This window comes from Pipra filicauda, unplaced genomic scaffold, assembly GCF_003945595.2.
Source record: "Pipra filicauda isolate LSUMZ 115617 unplaced genomic scaffold, ASM394559v2 scaffold126_size2276778_pilon, whole genome shotgun sequence".
Lineage (NCBI taxonomy): Eukaryota > Metazoa > Chordata > Aves > Passeriformes > Pipridae > Pipra > Pipra filicauda.
The window spans coordinates 1,442,423-1,462,980 of NW_024103729.1; the positions used below are offsets into that span (position 1 = coordinate 1,442,423).

At 37.3% G+C, this 20,558-nt stretch overlaps 1 protein-coding gene and 1 long non-coding RNA gene across 2 annotated transcripts in view; one reads left to right on the top strand and one right to left on the bottom strand.

Moving 5' to 3' along the window:
- Window positions 1-20,558, top strand: part of SLC9A9 (solute carrier family 9 member A9) — a 181,368-nt gene that overhangs the window by 113,817 nt on the left and 46,993 nt on the right. Inside the window, exon 13 of the mRNA XM_027739894.2 lies at window positions 16,406-16,454. Coding sequence (XP_027595695.1) covers window positions 16,406-16,454 — 49 coding nt within the window. The remainder of the gene's footprint in view (window positions 1-16,405; window positions 16,455-20,558) is intronic.
- Window positions 10,760-11,389, bottom strand: LOC120324909. The gene is made up of 2 exons (XR_005566601.1): window positions 11,273-11,389; window positions 10,760-10,941 (listed from the first exon to the last, which is right to left on the bottom strand). It is a non-coding gene; the product is annotated as an uncharacterized LOC120324909 (long non-coding RNA).

Below are 20,558 nucleotides of genomic sequence, written 5' to 3' on the forward strand. Positions count from 1 at the left end.
ATAGCTTGGAATATAATCCATCCAGCTGGATTAGACTCAATTAACTATATAGTTTGTTATATTTTAAAGTACTGTTGCTTTGATATGTCTGAGTATGAAAAAAAACAATTCTTCCATTTAATGCAATAATTTTATTCTTCCATGAAAACTTTTCTCCTTGTCATACAAAAGGTAGCTGCTATGCAGCAGTCAACATGATGAAGTTCTTCTAATTACAAATAAAGAATCTTAAAAACCTATTTGGAAATGCTGCTAAGGAACATCTTAATTATCTGGGACTTTGGAACGAAGCTGATGATTTATTACTCTCTACCAAAATATCCCAGATTAATTTGGAGCTCTAACTAGTCTGTCAGAATTAAATTGGTGCAAGAATAAACCCAGTTTACTTCATGCATATGCCAAAACTGTGTCATTTGAGGGTAAACAGAAAGTACAGAAAAATAGCTGAGCCTTTAAAAATCATGAGATAAATATGTGGTATGAAACCTGGCTCTAGAAAAAATAAGGATCACATTTATTAAGATGAATCTTATATTCCTGCTCTGTAAGTACTGATCAAGATACCTCTTAATTCTTTCTGTTATTGGTTAGAAACTATTTCTGCAAAATAATTGCTCTGGAAATTCACTGAACTTTCATATTTTAAGAATTGTGTGATGGACTGAAAAATAGAGGGGTACAGAATTAATGCTCTTCACAGTTGTTAGTTTGCATAATTTCCAAAGTGTGTATATTCATTCTTTTCCCATTTAGCTTGACTAAGAATATTAGAATTTCTTCAGCAAGAAAATATGAAATGAATGTTTCATTTTGAAGAGATGAAAGTTTTCATCGTGACTTAAAATATCATTTCAGTATGAAAAAAACTCCAGTGTTTTTCAAACTTTCTCAAGTTTTTTTAAGCTTTCCTGTGGTTTTCTTTCTTGCTATCAAATATTTCACAAATGCAAGAACATATCATTCCATTTTTAAACTCTACATTAAATGTAGAAAAAAAACCCCGAATATAGTTTTTTCTTCCAACAAGAATAAAGGTGGTAACTGGGAAGAGTTGGGGTCTTACAGGCCTCCTTAAGGGTCTTATACAGCAAATGGACTGTGGTATAAATATTCTTGTAAATCGAAACAAAAAGGCATCACTGGGTCTATCTCGGTTTGCAGAGGAACTTAGTGACAGAAGAGAACTGTGACTTCAAATTTCATGAAACTTGCAACCCTTGTGAAACATTCCTCTGGAAATTCTGAAATTCCTGTCCTTTTTTGAAATGTAGAGTGGAAGAAAAGGTCTGGCACCCTTGATAACAAGCCTATCAAATTGTTCCAGAATTAGTTGAGTGTGAAAAGTTAATTAAAGCAGATATTAAATAATCTAGGCTCTGTATAGTGGTATGGGCTTTTAGCTTTTAATAAACAGATACAGATTACAGGGCAATACAGACTTTTTTATAGTGAATTATCAGTGCAGAAACAGCCCAACAGTGACTGGCTAGTCAGTACATCAATGAGCTTTAAATGAGAAAATTACCCCCTATCTCAGTAAGAGGTACTTGATTTCAATGCCCTTAAATGTATATTTCTGTTTCTGCATTTTTTACTTCTTCTAAAAGATACACCATTTAATTACATAATGACAAATAATATATAAAGGAACATTGAAAGTGTACTAGAAAATCTGATTTTATAATTCCAAAATATTTCCTATGCAAATAAATATATAGAACTGATGTTTATATAAAAGTTTATATGTAAGTGCCGTTTATGTAAAATATCCTAAACAGCAATCCTAAAAAAAACATGTTGTGCTAATCTAATCTTACAAGTAGACAAGGTGTTGTACACAGTGACCTTGAAACTACCCAGTTGCATTTGCTATTCACTTATCCATGTGCATTAAGCCTGGTCAGGAATGACAGTGTAGGTTCAGGGAATCTGCCTGAATCTTGATCTGAGTCTTAATCAGTCCCTGAGCTTTTCTGATCTGCATCCAAAGGGATTCCTACAAATGCCATGACAGCCACTGTTTTCCATTTAGGCACAGCATGGGGGGCTCTGCTCTCCCTTTCCTGCTGCATCCACCGGTGGCATGGACACGATGGTTCCCTTCCTCTGCCTCATTCAATCCATGTGCATTTCTTCCACCTTTATGGAAGAATTCCAGCCCAAACCTCACCAATTTTGTGTGTGTATGCAGATGTATTCACGAGGTAAAGAAAACAGAGAAGTCAGAAAATAATTTTAATTAACCAGAAAACGAGGCAAAAATATTCTGTAGACTGATGGTTAATGTGTTCACTAGGAAGGGGTCAGCTTCTGTCCAAAAAAGTGTTTCTGTTCCATTTAAAATGAGTCATCAACTAAAATACAGTCATCTCTGTGTATTAAAGATGAGAATCCAGGTCTTCCAGTACCCTGTTCAGTAGTCTACAGAAGAATGATTGCTCACATGCTTTCTGATCTAGTAACCCTTACATATACATATATTTGAATTTACTTAAGACCAACCTTTTTTAAAAGCCCAAGGATCATTATTTTTTCCTCCTGAAATCAGCGGCACTGCATAATCTCCCACTGATCTGACTGTCCTTTACTTGGCTTTGTATGACAGCTCCCATTTTAAATGGGCACCACTTGGGCTCCTCAGTGCTTCTGTTCCTTTTGAAACTGCTGCCTGGGCACGGTTTTATATTTCACTGATTTCTGAAAACTTCTCAGCCCATAAAATGAATTGCCAAATCTGGTTCAATTGCCATGTCTTAGTTCACTGACCAAAACAGTTGCATTATTTACTTCTTTCACATTTTGAGAAATACTACTGTAATGCTTCCATATTGATAAGTGATAAAATCATCTATTTGCTCAACTTAATTCCAAAAGACAGTCTGCAGCCTATGTACTTTCTTATTTATGCTCAGTGCAATATTGGGGGGAAAAAACATTGTATTGGATTCTCTGTCAGAGTTCTTTGCATTGTCCTATCACTTTGAAATCTAAGTCATAATGGCTGTGTGCCACTTTTCTACCACTTACATTCAAAATCAGAATTATAAATAAGTGACAAGTTCACCAATTTAGATTAAGCAAATGTCCCAGCTTTCAATACAGTTTATTACATATATCTCAAGCTGCACTACCTTACATAAGATGCATGTCTGAGAGAAGAGTAGTGATACATTTTAAAAAGCAAAATTAATTCATGTTCTCTTTATTTCACAGCCTTCCCAGATGTAGATGTGGCCCATTCTGTAGTGGTGAACTTGGCAGTGCTGGGTTAACAGTTGGACTAGGTGATCTTAAAGATTTTTTCCATCTGAAATGGCTCTGTGATTCTATGGGGAATTTTAAGCATTAGACTTGCCTTTCAGCTATCAAGTTCACTGGCTCTGTACAGCAAGGTAGGAACCTGAAGCCAATGCCAAAGTATCAAGTATTTATGAATACACTGACAGAAATATCACATAGGCCTGAAGTCACTGGCCACTGAGAAGTACTTAGAGCCCCAGGGAAGCTGGGTGGCAGTGGATAAATGGGGACAGATCCTCAGCTGGTGCAGGCTGTTATAACGACATTCATTTATTTTCTCGGCAGAAGCACACTATGCTTTAAGAATCCCTGATCGAGACAATTTCTCACTCTACTTTCTCCCTTCATCTTTTCATAATCTCTTGCAAGCTATTGCTTTCATTGTCATCACTGCTAGAATTCAAATGTTGGTTCATAGTTACTCCATACAGCAGTTTATTTTCATTTTTGCAAGAATGCAATGAGAATGGAGTCCCTTTCCTAACCATGATGCAGCAAACACCTTCTAGCACGCTGCAAAGCAACACAAGAAGCTTAAGTAAAACTATAAAACTTTATAGCATGCTCCCTATCTCATCCTCCCAGCACTCCTCTTCTCCTGAACTAATTTTAAACTTCAACTGGGTGCTTCAGAGTTTTTGCTCAAGCTGTATACGGTTATAAGGAGAAGGAAAAAAAATTAAAAAAAAATTAAACCAAACCCACAATCAACTAGAAGCTTTGAAGAGCATCTTCAAATGCTCTTATGAAAAGATAAAGGCTTCAATTAATTAAAATTAAAGTGTTTTACCAATCTTAACTACAGTGTCACAATTAATAAGTACTATACAACAAGGGGGTGACTAGCCCTCCTCCTGGGTGCTCATAAAAAGCTTGCAAGGACTGGTGCAGGCATTACAAAAATCTCAAGACAGCACATGTTTAGGAGAGAGCGCCCAGCAAACCAGACAGGAGTGCTGATTCAGTTCATTACCAAAAGAAAATCAGGACATTTTTGAGATCAACAGAATGACCAGAATCAAGAGGTTTTTAGCCACAGTTGAGTTGCCAACACAAAAGGAAAAAGCTACTATTGACATCTGAAACCTTTGCCTTGCCAGAATAAGTGTGCTCAAATGCAAAGTAAGTGCCTGATATTACCTAAATTCTCTAAAATACAATACATCACAATGCAAATACATGTATATAAGTTGAATTTCAACAATGTTAGGGCACTGGGCCTGAGCGTCTGGATCATTTACATTCCATTTAAGCTCTTATTCTCTCCAAATGAATGAATTGATTCCCAAAGTCATGCATATTTAGAAATGTGAGACTAGTAAATTCAGGAGTAAAAAAAACCTCAAGCCTAACATTTGTATTTAGTGCACTTTCTCAATTCTAGAATGGGACTTTGCACACTGTGAAATAAGGATGGTTCCTGCAGGTCTGGATAAACACAGCAACTAACTTTAAAGTGTCTGTCTTCGGTGGTGGTGGCGTGTAAGGAAAAGTTGACTGCAAACCAAGAGGAAAAACCACCCCACTGAATAACATTGTATCAAAGCCAGACATCAGTAATAGTTTTGCATTGCCTCACATTGCAAACAGTGCAAATATATAGATCATAAATAGATCAGTATCTATTTTAGATACTTATTATTTTAGTAAGCTTTTGTATGAATTCCCCAAATAGTATTTTAAACAGCCACACCATCTAAGTGTATCACCTGCAAGTGGTAAGGGTGGCCAAGTTTCTTAAGCAAAGATTACACTGCAAAAACAATTCAAAATGAACAGAAATCTGCACTGTCTAAACTAAACAGTGCAATTGTCAGAACAAGGTTATAATGGAATAAAACAATTCATGAACTAAAAACAACATGGGATGACATAAACCCTAGATGAAAGGAAGCATACTTTTCCAGCACTTCTATAGCCACTCTGTCAAAAAGACTATTACACTGTAATTGATATTTGCTATGTCAGCAGCATATAATGTATGTAGGTTTGTTTTTTTAAATGACAGTGAAAAATTAAATAAAATTGGTGTCTTTGAGTCGTTATTTTATTTCTTGTTGTTGAGAAGCAAAGTGGTGTAAAAAAAATTAAAAGATAAATTTTCCATTAAGCAGCGTTTTAGAACATTGCCTCCAGAGAAGACAGTACTGTTTATCCTGCTCTATTTAAAGTGGCTTCAAAGAGTGTTTTGACACAAATGTGCACAGGTGTTTTTCTGCCATTAAAACTGAAAGGGTAATAATTGTTGACACTGCACACATCAGACAATGAAAATTTAGGCAAAATTCTTCCATTTTAGTACATGACATTTTAGTCACTCTGAGACTTTTTCCTAGATGAGGAACTGTGGAAAGATCCTATCACTACTTACTCAGACCACACCCTGCAGTGTATCTGCCTATGAACGTCATGACCTCAGCTCTAGAAGCCTGTGCGCTGCATTCTCATTTTAAGAATTCAGAAATGCCATTTTGATTTACACTTTGATTAAAAGACTGTATAGGGTATCTTTGAAAGCACATTCTCCTATATACCATATATCTGCTTTATACACCCTTGGGTGAATCAATTCATACAAGTCCTTCCTATAATTCCCTGATGTTCTGAACATTTCAGACAGAGCTTAGGTGAACATATTTCAAAGTAGGAATTAGATATGGACTTAAGCGATGCAGCTGATTTACAAGCTGCTTGTGAAAAAAACAGCCTAAATGGACATATCAGTGACAGCTTTCATGCCACCAGTTCTCAGCAGCAAAGCCAGAAGCATTTACTCAATGTGTTTTGGTCATCCCATACATTTAGCCTGACCAGCATTAGTCTTCCCTTCTGATGGCTCTGCACAGAATTGCTCCCAGCACCAGCTTCATATGATAAATTTCAAATGTCAAGGCAAGAGATGAAGTGCATGAGATGTTTCTCCCTGTGCTGTGAGCCCAAGGAACTTAGAGTTGGTCATCTCATTATTTAGACTAATGCCTCAGGAGGATTTAATGTTTTACTTTGGGTTAATCACATTAGCAATAATATAATGCATCTACAATGGCCTGGGCTTCTTTCCAAAGCCGTGCTGTTTATGTTCAAGGAAAAAAAGGAACAGACACCTAAAGTGATTCAGAGAACAAACATTTTACTGCTCTAAAAATCACTGACATAATTCACTGGAGGGAACTGTTATTTCTGAGCCAGGAATTAACTAGACTCATCTGTAGGAAATTGTCAAAATACATCTGAGCACAGTTGCTTTTCCTCATACAGATCTTTAGTAAAATCAGTTCTAATTTTTCCTGGCTGGCAAAGCTTATTAGTAGTCTAAGTAAGATGCCAACAAAATGGCCTAATTCCTGACTTTTTTTTTTTTGAAAGCTGTATTCATCTCCACAGAGTTCATAAAAGTAGCAATTAGGATATTTGCTATGTGTGAAAATGATACTTTTTATAATGCATCAGTGTTTCTGTCTTTTTGCATTAACTGGAAATGCATTTTTAATAATGCTCCAGGCAGTTTTTTATTTCTACATTTTCAATATTGTGTACAGAGCATTTGATCTATAGACTTCCTTGCAGCGGGGGAGAGGCATGGTAATAATAATGAAAACCTTAAAGCACATGAAGTTTGATCAATATTGTGTTTTGTCTACTGTCTCTTACTGAAGAGACAATATAGAGATGTCTTTGTATGCCTATACATCTCCATTTGCAACATCTTAAGTTAAAGCAAAGAAAAGCACCTGGCATTATCAGTAGCTCCCTAAGACATGTAGGCTGATATCAGTCCCAGTAGGTGCTATTGAAAATACAAGATCATTGACTTAAATAAGGGAAATCAAAGCATACACACACATCCCTTTTTTTTTTCTGTTCCCCCAAAACACAGGGTAGAGTTTGGATGAGAGGCATCACAGTCACTTCATGAGGACATCACCATGCTGTGTTGTAATTCAGTATTTCAAAAGCTCAATTTGGTTGGCACTCAAAACAAACACCACCATTACCACCAAAAGGGACACCCAATCCCATCCTTTCTCCTAAGTCAACACTATAATACAATATCAAGTGATCTTCTGAGTCCCGGTTTTCATCTGAGACCTAAAGCTCAGGTGAAAACTAAACAGCAAATGCAGCCTTACTGAGAAAAAGATGATTGCACTGTATATCCCAGCTACTACCATGCACATTCCTCATATCTGAGCTTCTCCTGCAGTTTTATAAAATCATTCAAGTCACATCATTTTTCACATATTGTTATTTTTCTGTTTCTCTAATTGCAATGCAGCATTTCTGAGTGATGTGACCCTTGTAACAACATTTTTTTTCTAGAGGTCTCTGCATCTCAGATGAGTTTGAAGTGGATTTTTTTTTTTCCAATTTAAAACAAACCAAATTTTTAATAATTTTTTAACATTTAAATATCAAATAATCTACTGTTAGCATAAGAATTTCATTTTAGAATTCTTCTGGTAGCAATTATCTTGAATTTTAGATTTACTGAGGGTTTGGGGTTAGGGTTTTTTCTGTAGCGGAGATTAAAAATAAAAATTCAAGAGGATTACAATCCTTTCAAGCTTTCCCAACCTTCCCCATTAATCTATATCTGATTCCTACAAGCAATCATTTACCTGTTCAATAAGTAGAGTGCAACTGCAAAGGGCAGTGACTATCAACTATGGCTGTGCAACTGCATGACCCTGCTCAGGTCTTTCTGCTCTGCTTGCACTTCAAAACAAGAGGGAGATTACAGACAGAATTTAAATGCTTGAAAAGCAGGCAGTAAAGTGCTTACCTTGTTCTATAGATCTCACTTTTTACATAAATGAGCTGCATAAAACTATCTATTTCCTTCTCTGAGAGAATAGCAGATGACAGCAATAGCAGTAAGTGCCAGTCTCCAGTCAGTCTGCTGATGAAAACCACACTAGATGAGTGATGCCAGTACAATCATAAGCGGAAAGTTAAAATGACCATCACATCCCTGTATAACTCAGAAATGCTGAGAGATGGCAAAGATATTAAAGAAAGACTCTTTGGAAACACCCAGTGCCAGTGTAACTTTGCTCCCTTGGAGTCAGTGACAGCAGTGATGGTGCTTGACTGAGAGCCTTGGGGAAACCTCCCCTCACACACTGCAACTCAGAGCCTGCTCAAAACACAGAGGGGGCATTTCAGAAAAAGAATGGATGAAAAAAAAACTGCTCTTTTGGGGAAGGGAGAATGGAAAGCCTCACATACAAGTACGTGACATACAGACCGGTCCTTCCTGAGGAGTGGCAAACAGAACAAAGTTTTACTGAACTGTCAGAGGGATCTGAACATTGCCAGGTTCCTAGAAAAACAATTGTATCTGAGATACATGTTTACCAAATAAGGATATTAAAAGGGGGGAAAGGGGTAGAGTTTGTCATATATTTTAGAACAGAAAGTTTATTAATTTAAATATGTACTACTAAAAATACCATCTTCTGAAAGATTTTTCTTCTCCCTGAGGCAGAAGTAAAAAATATGCAAGAGTATTGTTACTCAAGCAAAGAGCTATAAACACCAAAGTAGAAGGTGATAGCTGGATCACCTACCACAGTGCAATGAAAGGTACATGAACAACATGTGACTATAAGCATATATAAATAGGAGAACAAAAAATAAAGGGGAAACAAAAAAAAGACAGGGGGAAGTAAAGTGAAGAAGAGTCTCACAGGAGAGACAATAAAAGAAGCCAGTATTAATCAGCTGATGTCCCTAGAGTATGTTAAACGTTGCTGCCAAGGGTCAGTGGGTTTCACTAGTTGTCTATGGTCCACGTATTGAATATATTTGATTGGATAATTCCTGTGAAATCCAAGAAAAAATTTTTAGAGAAAGCACAGAAATCAAATTTCTCACACATTCCCTTTGTATCAGGAAGCAACTGTGAGTTTGGATCCCAAAGACTGCACACACGTACGTATAGACACAGGAATGTAAATTGGCCTTGCCCTGTGTTTTTCAGAATGCAGGTAGGAACCCCAAGCAGCTCACTGCCTGCACAAAAACTCCTGAACTGACCTGCAGCCACCTGCTGTGAGTTCAGCCTCTTTAGTTAGCTGGAAGCAGGAAGTAAGATATTGGGGCAGAATGGGTTTGGCAGAGTCAGTAGCTGCTATTTGTCCAATTTGACATGGAATTCAGTATAATTCATGCAATTAGTGTCTGTTGACATAAACATACAACTTGCATTTCCCATTTAGCTAAATTTGGTGATCTTTGGCATAACAAGCCTGAGTGTCCCAATAAACAGTAATACTTCTTATTCTGTCATAGAATCTACTACAATAATCTTTCCTTAAACCTGAAAACTAGTCCCAGGTCAAACAGTTGCCAGAAGTTCACATTATTTTGGTTGCTGCCAACCTTCATGCTGATTTTTTTCCAATTCTATTCACATGCACTGATGTTACTACAAATGATGATTTCTGAAATTTCCACAAAAGTTAAATTATTCAGTTAACATAGTTTCATATTTTTAAACAAGAGGCCTGATTCCTCACTACAGGTATATTCACATGGCACAATGATATTCATAATCTCCTACATGTGCCAGAAGCATTATAGGGATGTAAATCTGTGCTGCTCAGAGCCCCTGCACTGGAGTGCCATGACTGTGAGACATCTGGCACTGCACTGTGCCATGCAGATGTACTTTGCTACTTCAGAGTGACCACACTATTTTAGCACCCCAATATTAGGATAAAATAGGATCAACAGAATAGAGAACCGGATCCCAGCTATGTATGAGTCCAGTTCATTGTCCTAGTTACTATGCACATAAGTGCACAATGTAAATGTAAATGCAAGCCCTCATCTATTTTTAAATTTTAGCATTTTCTTCACATGGCTGCACAGCTGTGGGGAAGTAATTGGTAAAATTTTATGCAGTGATATTACCCACAATTTTACAATCTTTTTGATACTTAAGGTCACATCTAGAAACTATAACTTGTGGATCTCTGATAGAGCACTACAGTTCTTTCTTCAACCTCTTCTTCTACTTGCATTTATACATTATCTCAAGTCATCACAGCCCTCCTTTACTTGGACTGCTTTTACAGGTATATTAATTTAACTGTCACTTCTGCAACCAGGTAGTTCTCCACATGTCCACCAAAAGCAGTACGTAGACCTTGAGCACAGAACTAATATTTTGAATTTCCAAAAAGATTATCCTACCAGTTTTATGAAATTGCCAGTTCAAAAGTCAGACTATGGCACATTTATCTCTTACTCACATGATTCTACGGGTTTAAAATCACACTTTTTGTTCCACTTGAGTATTTTGTGTATAGAAAGCATTAGCCACAAGACAAACAGCTGTCATACCCGTTTAGGAAGCATCATTTACCTGATAATTTATTTTAATCCTCATCAGCATGAGATTAAACTGATTTGCTCTTTCTGCTGTGAGACACAAGTGATTACTCTTGCCTTAAACTTAAACTAAAGTGTTTTCATTTATTAACAAAATCAGCTTGAGCTGAACTTTGAAGATCTATACTCATGAAGTTCTCCATGGGGTTTATGTCAATCAAATATTGTGCTATAACAAAGCAGATGTTTTTGGCAGCACCAGTCCACAGTAAAAGCAGCATGTAGCAGTAATATAGCAATCTAGAAGCAAAAGCAGATTTGAGGTATCAGTTTGTTAGGAATACACATCACACTTACTGCCACACTGACAAGAATAATGTCCTAAGAAACCATTATTTATCCTGAAGGTTTTTTAATTTCAATTGCAATGATTTATTAGAGATCATGAAACAATCTTTTTTGGATTTTGCTCATGTTTCTAGTCTTTACAGTTAATAATTCTGTACTGAATGCAATATGCTGATGATGGATAGCTACAAGCTCCAGATTTATTCATGCAAAAATATTCAAGACTCCTGTTGCAAATGCTGCTTAATGGCCATCTTTGAAAATTGGGTTATAAATCACTTACTCAGAAAACCCTTCCTGGGATGTGTAGTTTTTGAGATGTAAGCTGAGGCTTAAAGACTGGTTTAGTTACAATGAGACAGCCAGTGGAAGGCTGAGGGGATTGCACTGATAAGGTGAGTTCCTCCAGTAAAACCTTTGACAAGTAAAGAAGTAAATATTGTTATTAATTATTTTACAGCAGCACTCTTATGATCTCTAAACAAGATCACAGCTCTGCTATACTAGATTTTGTACAAACATAATGAAGAATATGTACTTACAAGCTAAATACACAAAACAGATGAGCAATAGGGTGAAGGGAGTATTGTCTCTATTTCACAGTATGAGGTCAGAAATAGAAAGAGATGCCAGACTTTTCACCTTTTGAAGTGCCTTTGTTTTCCCACTGATCTAGAAAAGGAAATAGAGGAGACATGGTCTGACCCTTATGAGACAGCTCTGTGATATATTCCACCAGGTACACATTTACCATCACACTCTTAGATCAGGGAAGACTTGCTCACGTTAGGAGATATTTCTCTTCTAAACCTTCCCAAGCCTGATGCTTTGTTAGTTAAATCATTAGCTGCATTAAATAATACACTTATAAACAATTGTTTCTAAAGGTTTCACTGGTGAACAGTGTTTGGTACAGCAGGAGAGTGGATAGTGCCACCACTCATGGCACCACACAGGCCAGTATTTTAGGCACTTCTGAGAGGTGTGGTGTGGAATCACCTCAGTTTGAAGTGACTGATGAAACCAGGCTTCCCTGTTCTTTGCAGGACACTTGAGTTGATCAGTCATTAAATAAAAAGGGGATGGGATCAATTATATGCTCTCAGAACAGGTTTTCAAATTAAAGCAGTCCCGGCTGCCTCACCTGGAGCACAACTAACCCATGTGCACACGTAGGTGCAAACTAGACTAGGTAGAACTGCAAGCAAGATTCAACTTGCAAGAACCAGGCTTTGGTTCTGCAAATACAGAAAGCCTATACAGGCCCAGAAGGAGAATTTCAGTAATTAGAACTCAGATTTCAGAGAAACCTCTCTATTTACAGATTTATTGGCACCTTAAGTGAAGGAGGGCTGAGAATCCCAGTTTTAAGTATAGACACCAAAAGTTGGGCTCTGCATGCCTAGATCCTCACGAAGATGTGAGTCTATATGCTTTTCTGTGATTTCACTGTAGAAAGCAGATATTTTATCCTATAGTGTTGACTTTGTGGTGATTTCAGCTGAGGGAATTAAAAGTTTACAACGCCTGAATAGTGATTTACTACTTGATATTCATATGGGTTGGGTTTGTATTTCTTACTACTGGTTCCCCTGACAATTTAGGATTTATCTTTCGATCCATTTTCATTTCAAACCACATAAGAAGAGATGTTATCGACTGCTTTGTATTCAGTGACAAATTCCTCCTCTTATTAACAAACCGTCCCGGCTCTTGCTAAAAAGATGATGCACTTGATAGCACACGGGGATTTAAATACTGTCCACTGCAAGGGTACTTGTGCAGACTAATGCACAGTTCCCAGCAATTCCTAGGCCTAATTGCTACAGACTGGCTGAAGTCACAAGCTTCCAGATTTTGAGTATAGCAACTTGAAACATTCTCTGAATTCAGGTTTTGATCCAAGCCTCATTTAAAAACAGAACAAACGAAAACTAAAAAACAAACACCACACTACACATCCAGCCCCACAATTTAAAAAAAAATTTAAAAAAATGAAAAAGAAAAAAAGAAAGACCCAAAGCAAAAAAGACAATACAGAGAGGCTTTTGAATTTTGATTTCCTTCTTATCTAGGGCATTTGGACCTAAGACATTACTAAAGCCTACCTAAATATATAAACTTCGTTGCAGTATAGAACTGATTAAAAAGTCTTTGCATTTGTCTTTATGGGAAAGAAGTCATCCTAATATTTAATGTATAGAATAAAAAGATGCAAAAAAAGAAAGGCAGAAATAAAAGCATGCAATATTTAGAAGACACAAACAAGTAACAGAGAGCAACCATGGAAAGTGGGACAGAAAGATGGAAAAGAGAGACTGCAAGAAGTACAGCAAGATAACAGGAGAAAGGAGACAAAAGCTGATAACAAAGAAAGGAGAAAAAAATACTAAGAAAATATTTTCTTGAGCATCTATTAGATCTTCTCACAAGAGTGTTAAAAGAGGAAAGATGTTTGTACAAATATTAACAACAGGGTATTTCTTAAAGGTCTTTGTAGTAATTTATACAAATTTTAAGTTTGCAAGTTCTACTGGCAATAGCATTAGATCTAGCAGGTCTTTTGAAGAAGTCAAGGATGTTAACTTGAAGTGCATATTTGTGATGAATTTCAGTTGCCTTGACTGTCTCATATAATTTTTTATGCTTTATTTTTTCAATATTTAAAAACTATAAAGTAGCATCCTAGTTCATGTCAAGTATATCAGAGTTAATTATAGCAGACCATGATTTGCAATGCTACGTGCCTCATGTTAGGCTGCCAAGCCTATTTTTGGATATGAAATAATTAGCCTCAATTTCAAAACTGACTGGACCAAGTCTGCTTTGTCCATACTTAATAAAATTCCCAATGGTGAAATTATTACAAAAATGTATTGCTATTTTAACACATCAAAAAACTCTCCCATAGAATGCAGAGAATTTTTTGGTTCTTTTCCCAGGGGACTTTAAATCAGTTGGTAAGATTGTGCTATCCACACTAATTCCCAGTAGTGACATAGCATTCCATGAGAAAAACAGAAAATGCGTCTGACCATGTGTTTTAAATGAGATTAGAGATGAGAAAAAAGAAAAGTGTCAGCTCTCTCTCTGTGACGTTCATTGGCATACAAGCCTTCTTTTCTTTCTCATACATGAAAAATCTAAGACAGAAGTTTGATTTCCTTAGATTTTTTTTTCTGGCTTTAAATGTAATACTTCCATGTGAGTAGCTTCATATGTGCCATATTATAATAATCTGTTGTCTGCAAAATAAATTATACATGCGGCATATAAGTATATAAGCTAAAGTATACCACAACTTCTGCAAAACTTGGAAAAAAAAGTCTGAATTTACAATGCCAGTTGATTCCTGTTGTCAGTGTGATTATCTAGTGGTTATATCAGTGTTACTGAAACAATATCACAGTCAGAAACCCTGGTTCCTGTTGGCCCCACTGCCTACCCTTTTCCATTTGCTATTACAGTCCTTTTAGTCCTGGCTGAAACATTCTCTGTTGTCTTCACTCATTCTGTAATAACACATCACAGCTCCAGCACACACAGTCAGCCAGAAGTGGCAGTTTCTCAGCTCCAGTAAGTTCAGAACTCCATGAAGACTAAACTACTTCTGTTCCAGAACTCACCTTCCTTGAGATCAAGTTAAGCTCCTTAAGGAGACAAGAGTTTTGGGAAGTCTGTGCTGTAGCCTTGCCTTTCAGCTGCACCTGTCACGCGTAAACACTTTGGATTTTTGTATTTCCACAGCTGTGCAGACCCATCACTAAAATGCTGGTGGTTTTCACATTGCCCAAGTCGTGCTGCTGGTGAACACATCCAGCAAATCAGCACGGCCTCATAAACAGGGCACGTGACTGCGCTTGGGAGACGGAGATTCCCTTTCTGATTCTGACCCGTTTGATGAGTCTGGGACCATCACAGCTGCACTGTGCCATTGCTCCAGCCTTCACATCCCGCTGCGCTTCCCCTGCACGCGCTGCGGGGCAGGGCTGGCTCACACTGCTGTTTTACAGTGCCAAGCACAGACAAGGCCCTGGACACTTCTGCACATGGCAGTAAGAAATCCACTGTTAAACCTCTCTGTAATTATTCTTTTTCTTTTCACATGTAAATGTTCACATTTTAATGGAATGGAAATACCTGACTTGCTTTACTCCAAACTAATGAATCGAGTTAGTGCCATCAAAAGCTTCTTCTTGCAATTTAGGGACCAAGAAGACAATAAAAGAAAAGAAAGAGAACCAGCTATTCATTCAGTCTCCTTGTTGAGTCAGCACCAGGATGGTTATTTTTAATAAAGAGATAGAAATATTTATGCCTGAAGGACTAAGATTTGTTGAAGCTCAAGAGCTATGATAGAAAGAAATGGTTTTTTTTCCTTCCATTCAGTATTTACATATTAAAAGCATCTACTTTGCATATAGTACCTGTCATTGTCTCAACTCAATAAGAATCTATGCATAATATTTACAGGAAAGAATGCTGAGGTATGTAACTGCTAATATTAAATATTATTTTAAAGTATACTTCAATGTGTTATTACCAGAAGTAAAACTATACTCCAGAAGGAAGACTGTCAGAAAACCAGTAAAGTGGCCTTCAATTAATAACTAGTTAGAGAGTACATTTTCTTTGCATCAGTAAATTCTGTTTTAGCTTGGTGGACCTGATACTATGTGGGAGCTCGTGAGGAATACAAGGGGCCCACACACCTTAGCTGTGGGCTTCAGATTTGGGTGATAAAAAGGTGCACTGTTCATCCTCTCTTGATGCTCTCTGTACTTTCTTGGTGTGAACAACTTGTGATATTTCTCAGTTGCATTTCCCCTCAGCTCTGAGGATCAGCCATACTCAAAATATGTCAATTCTTCCACCACATCCCTTTTAACAGCCAATTTTATTTTTTCCCATCCATATTAGTAAAAAGCCACCCAGGTTATCATCATCTTGCACATCACCCACTGCAATCTCCCCTTCCCTCTGGTTTGCTTCCCTGTACCTGGTATGCCAAGTAGAGCCCTCTCCAAATGCTATCCAAGCAATCCATAATGCAGCACAGCCAGGAAATACCTGAGTCCTGTAATCCTATCCTCCACATGCCTCTCTAACTCCAGTCCCTCAGCACTGCTCTTCTGCCAGCAACCAAGGATTTCCTAGCACAGGTTAACAGCTTGATTGTCTCTCTCCCCAGGTATGGATCGGAGCCAAGGTAAAGATCTAATCTCAGGTGTTAGGAGTGGCAAGAACTTCCTTGATTAAAAAAGTGTCCTTAATGTTTTGCCAGCTCTTCTCCTCACTTCTCACCTATTAGGAAATGAGTGACACAAGAGAAATATTTCTACCCTCAAAGCTCTCTAATATGGATCAGATCATTACCGTATGTCTTCAGGTTTGGTGTTCTATTTTTTTTTTACAGAGTTGGTGTAGATCCAGATGAAGATCTTAAAGCTGAAGCTGCAAGCCAGGTATGTCAGGATTTTAGATATACACGCTAATTTATTTTTTTTTAAAGTGTTCAGCTGTTGACAAATCACATCTGGAATTAAAAAGGAGAATGTGTAATGTTCAATACTAATAGCTCAGGTTTCTAAAAACATTTTTCAGTTAGTTTTCACATGGAAGACTAAGTACATTGTGAAGTTGAAACCTTTGAAGGGAGCTCTTGAACAAGCTGCAGCTATTCATCTGCCTCCTTCCCTTTTTTGTCACACATGTAAGGCATTGTTCCAAATGCAGGGCTGCCTGCAGCAGCAGGAGAGATCTGTAGAGAGTCAATGTACAGGACACAACGTGTGCTTCAGCATGGCAAGGGGAACAGCAGAACCACTGGGGAGAAGCCACACTAGAGCCGACAAGTTGCTAAAGCAAAAAGCAAACAAGTGCTTAATGCCACGTTCCTGTTTCTAGGAATACCATCCCACGCACGCTTTCAGACTATGCAACTGGAACTGGAACTCAACAATTATACAAATGTAGAAAATAAGTTGGGGAAGACAAGAATAAGATACTTTATTCACACTTGAAAATACATCAGAGATATCATTAGGCGGAATTTTAATGTATCTTACATACTGAGTGTTCCTAACCTTTACACATTTGCACATATCTGAGGGCACATAGGGTGGGTCTCAGCTTTCACTGAAATGGAATGGAATTCTGATGCCTAAGTGTCCTGATGTTTCTTTGAAAAGAAGAAAAACCAATATTATTCATACTGACCACATCCTCAGTTTTACAACCCAGTCACTATTAAAAAGGCTGGAATAACACTTCATTGCACCATGCCAAGATACTGATTTATTCTGTCTGAGAAGACTTGTGACTAAATTCACTTTCCTAAGCATCTTGGTAGGAATTCCTACAATGCCTCTGTCCAAATTCTGAAAAAGGGCAGGACACAAAACCATAATCTATTCTTGAACAGAGTTTAGAGATACATAATTTCAGAAAATTTCTACTCTGCAGCACTCATGAATTATCAAAGACCGGGGAATGCAGAATAAAGCATAAAATTGCCTGAATGTGTGTTTTGCAAAAACCTGATTTCTTCAGAAGCCGATAGGCATCTGATTTTCTCAATCTTCTATTAAAAATGAAAATAGTAATGTTTATTCATAACAATAACACTTTCAGTGTCCCAGCTCTGCCCTGTGAATTAACACCTATCTCTGCTGACAAAACTCAGCAATACAACATGGAAGGTGTAAAAAAATATAACACCTTTCATGCCCTATCATATCCAATTCAGCATTCCTTATAGTAGTAAATTATACCTTGGAAAATAGTTTTGCTGCTCTGATTAATTCTCCCACCCCATCCCACCCCATGGTACTCTATTTTCATTTGTCTATATTTTTCTGTATTTTATATATCAATCTTTTAGTAATTCAGACCTTTGCTGCATGCCATGTAGCACTCTCTGGTTTAACTCAGTACCTACCATAGTTATTCAATTTAAATCAGGTTGTTTCTTTTAATTTTCCCTTTCATCTCATGTCTCATTTCTCTTCTTCCTTTTTTTTTCTTTCCCTTCATTTCTAACATGATGTTTTTATTTAGTTTGCCTTTCATTACTTTTCATTTTGTTTCTATGTTTCTATGTCTTCACAGCGAAAGCAATGATTTTCCTCCATATATCCCTGGACAAATAACGTGTCAAGTGCCAGTAACTCCCACTGCCAGTTAAAGCTCTCACCCAGATGAAGTTCAAACCATGTGCCAACTCCCTCTGCTGTTAATTGAAGCTTCATGGGAGACTGCACCAGAAATAAGAACTAAATATGTTCAAGAATAAGATGTTTAAAAGAGAGCAAAAGTTAATGGAAAATAAGCCTCTAGGCTCCTCCCTGATCATCCAGAATGGGAAAGCCACAATATCTGCTACTGAGATTTGAATTTAGCTCCTCTGGGACCACTCTAACTACCAGGATTCAGGGTACCTTACTGTATAGATCTCAATCTATATCTCTAACAAGACCAAGACTTTTTTAGGAGCAGAATAAGCTTTAAACACCTTCTACCTCATGGGTACTATGTCAGATGCAATACCAGCTATATGACTGCATAACACTTTTTCTTCCCTACCTCTTCATCTTTACATTCCTTCTTTCCTTCCTTTGCCTCCCACAAATTCAATTTCTTTGAAGAGATTTGATTGATTTATTCAAGAATTCCACATACACGGTGGTTTCTGGACTTCTGGTTATGCTCTATTCTGGGCTCCCTCAACCCATAATTTTGGCAGCCAGCTGGCAGCAGATTCCAGTTCAAACTGTAAGACCTGGAGCCCAGGGCTCCTTCCCTAGCAAAGGCATAGAGGCTTTTAATGTATAATTAACCATGATCTCATCCAGCAAAAGCATATCTCAGTTTCTTTGTGTCAGTTCTCCCCTGCCTTTCCTTAAATTTGTTTATCATTAAATCATTATCCCAGCATAAGCACCATAAACAGAAAAAATAATAGCCCCATATTCATATCCACTTATTTACTGATGGACTCCCATAACTTAGTTTCAAAAGAAATTATATAATACATACTACAAATAATACATATTACTGTAGAGAAAATAATATATAAGAAAAACAAGCAAAAGTAGTTTGCTGCATATCACATACATCCAAACACCAAAAGGTAACTGAAAAGCACAATGCAGGATACATAGTCACCAAGCAGAGTTACAAAGCTGCTCTATTGGAAAAAGGCAAAAGCTTTTATGGCAGTGGGCTTTTTAACTAACTTTCCATAAACAAGGACAACCAATAGCATATTTTATTCAGGTGGCTTATGTATCCCAAACTGTGCTGCATTAATCTCAACTGAGACAGTGTAAGAATATATTTTCTACAAGCACTTTGAAAAAAAAGTACTTTGTAGATGTACTATTGATCTCAGGAGAAAACTAAATAGCCTGAAAAACACCTATCAGTATCATCTCTGTCAAATTAATATTCACAGTTGATTTAACCATCCCTGTATTTTTATAAGTATAACAAGGAATTTAGTTATATTTTTCTCATCAGTTCCATCTGCCAGCTGGTTGGTGAATTTATTGCAAGTTACTAATGAGAAAAATCTCCATATGAGCAATTCCCATATGGAAGAAATGAGAAACATTGTCATCCTCACTTTCCAGAGAGAAAATCGTTGTGTGGAAGAGGTGGAGAACTGTCCCCCCCACTTTTACCTCTCTGAACCATAGGGAAAATGAAAAGTTACTTTTTAAGATCACAGGATCTACAACAGCCCAAGAGCATTCACACCAACATCTCCCACCATCCCTTGACTGCACTGTTTATGCAGGAGTTGCACTACAGGTAACCACCCAATTCCCATTCCTGCAAAAGCTGGTAATACAACACAGGTTTCACAGACAAAAGGAGGAAGGTGCAACACATGTCAAACTAGAAATAAAAGGAGGTCCAGGTCAGGCCCAGAAAACCCCTGGGGAGTTTTACCCTTGTGTAGACTTCTTTGTCCACTGCTTTCAAACAGGAGCAATTCATGATCCTGTATAAGGAAACTTGTTCCCATAGGAGGAAGCTGGATATACAATGAGTTTGGAAAGAGGAATTAACCAACACTGTGGGTTCTGAAAACATTAGTAGTCAAACCAAGGACATACAGGCCATTTTCAGAGCTCCTTGTGCTTTTAAGAAGTCCTCCTCTGCACTGCACACAAGAAGCCCACTCCATGATATGTTTATTTCCCTGCCTGACCTTCTCTTTCTCATCTCTACCCCTGTGCACTCTAGTTCTTCACTCTTTTATTCAGTGTTCCTGTGGTTCTGACCTAACATAGACCTTTCCTGTCATCACACTTCCTGCTTAAATGTTTCAACTCTTTTCCCAATCTTTTATCTTTCCAAAATGCATTATTAGATATTAAGAGCTTAGAATAGTGTTCTGCTGCTAGGTTAGGGATGAGTACCATCTTCTTTCCCCCTTCAGCTTCCCCAATTCTAGGGAGAGTTGCTAGAATTTATGTGTATGCTACTGTTTAATAAGAAATCATGTCTTAATATATTATTAGATTAAAACATGAAAATTAACAGATAAATCTGTTTAAAAT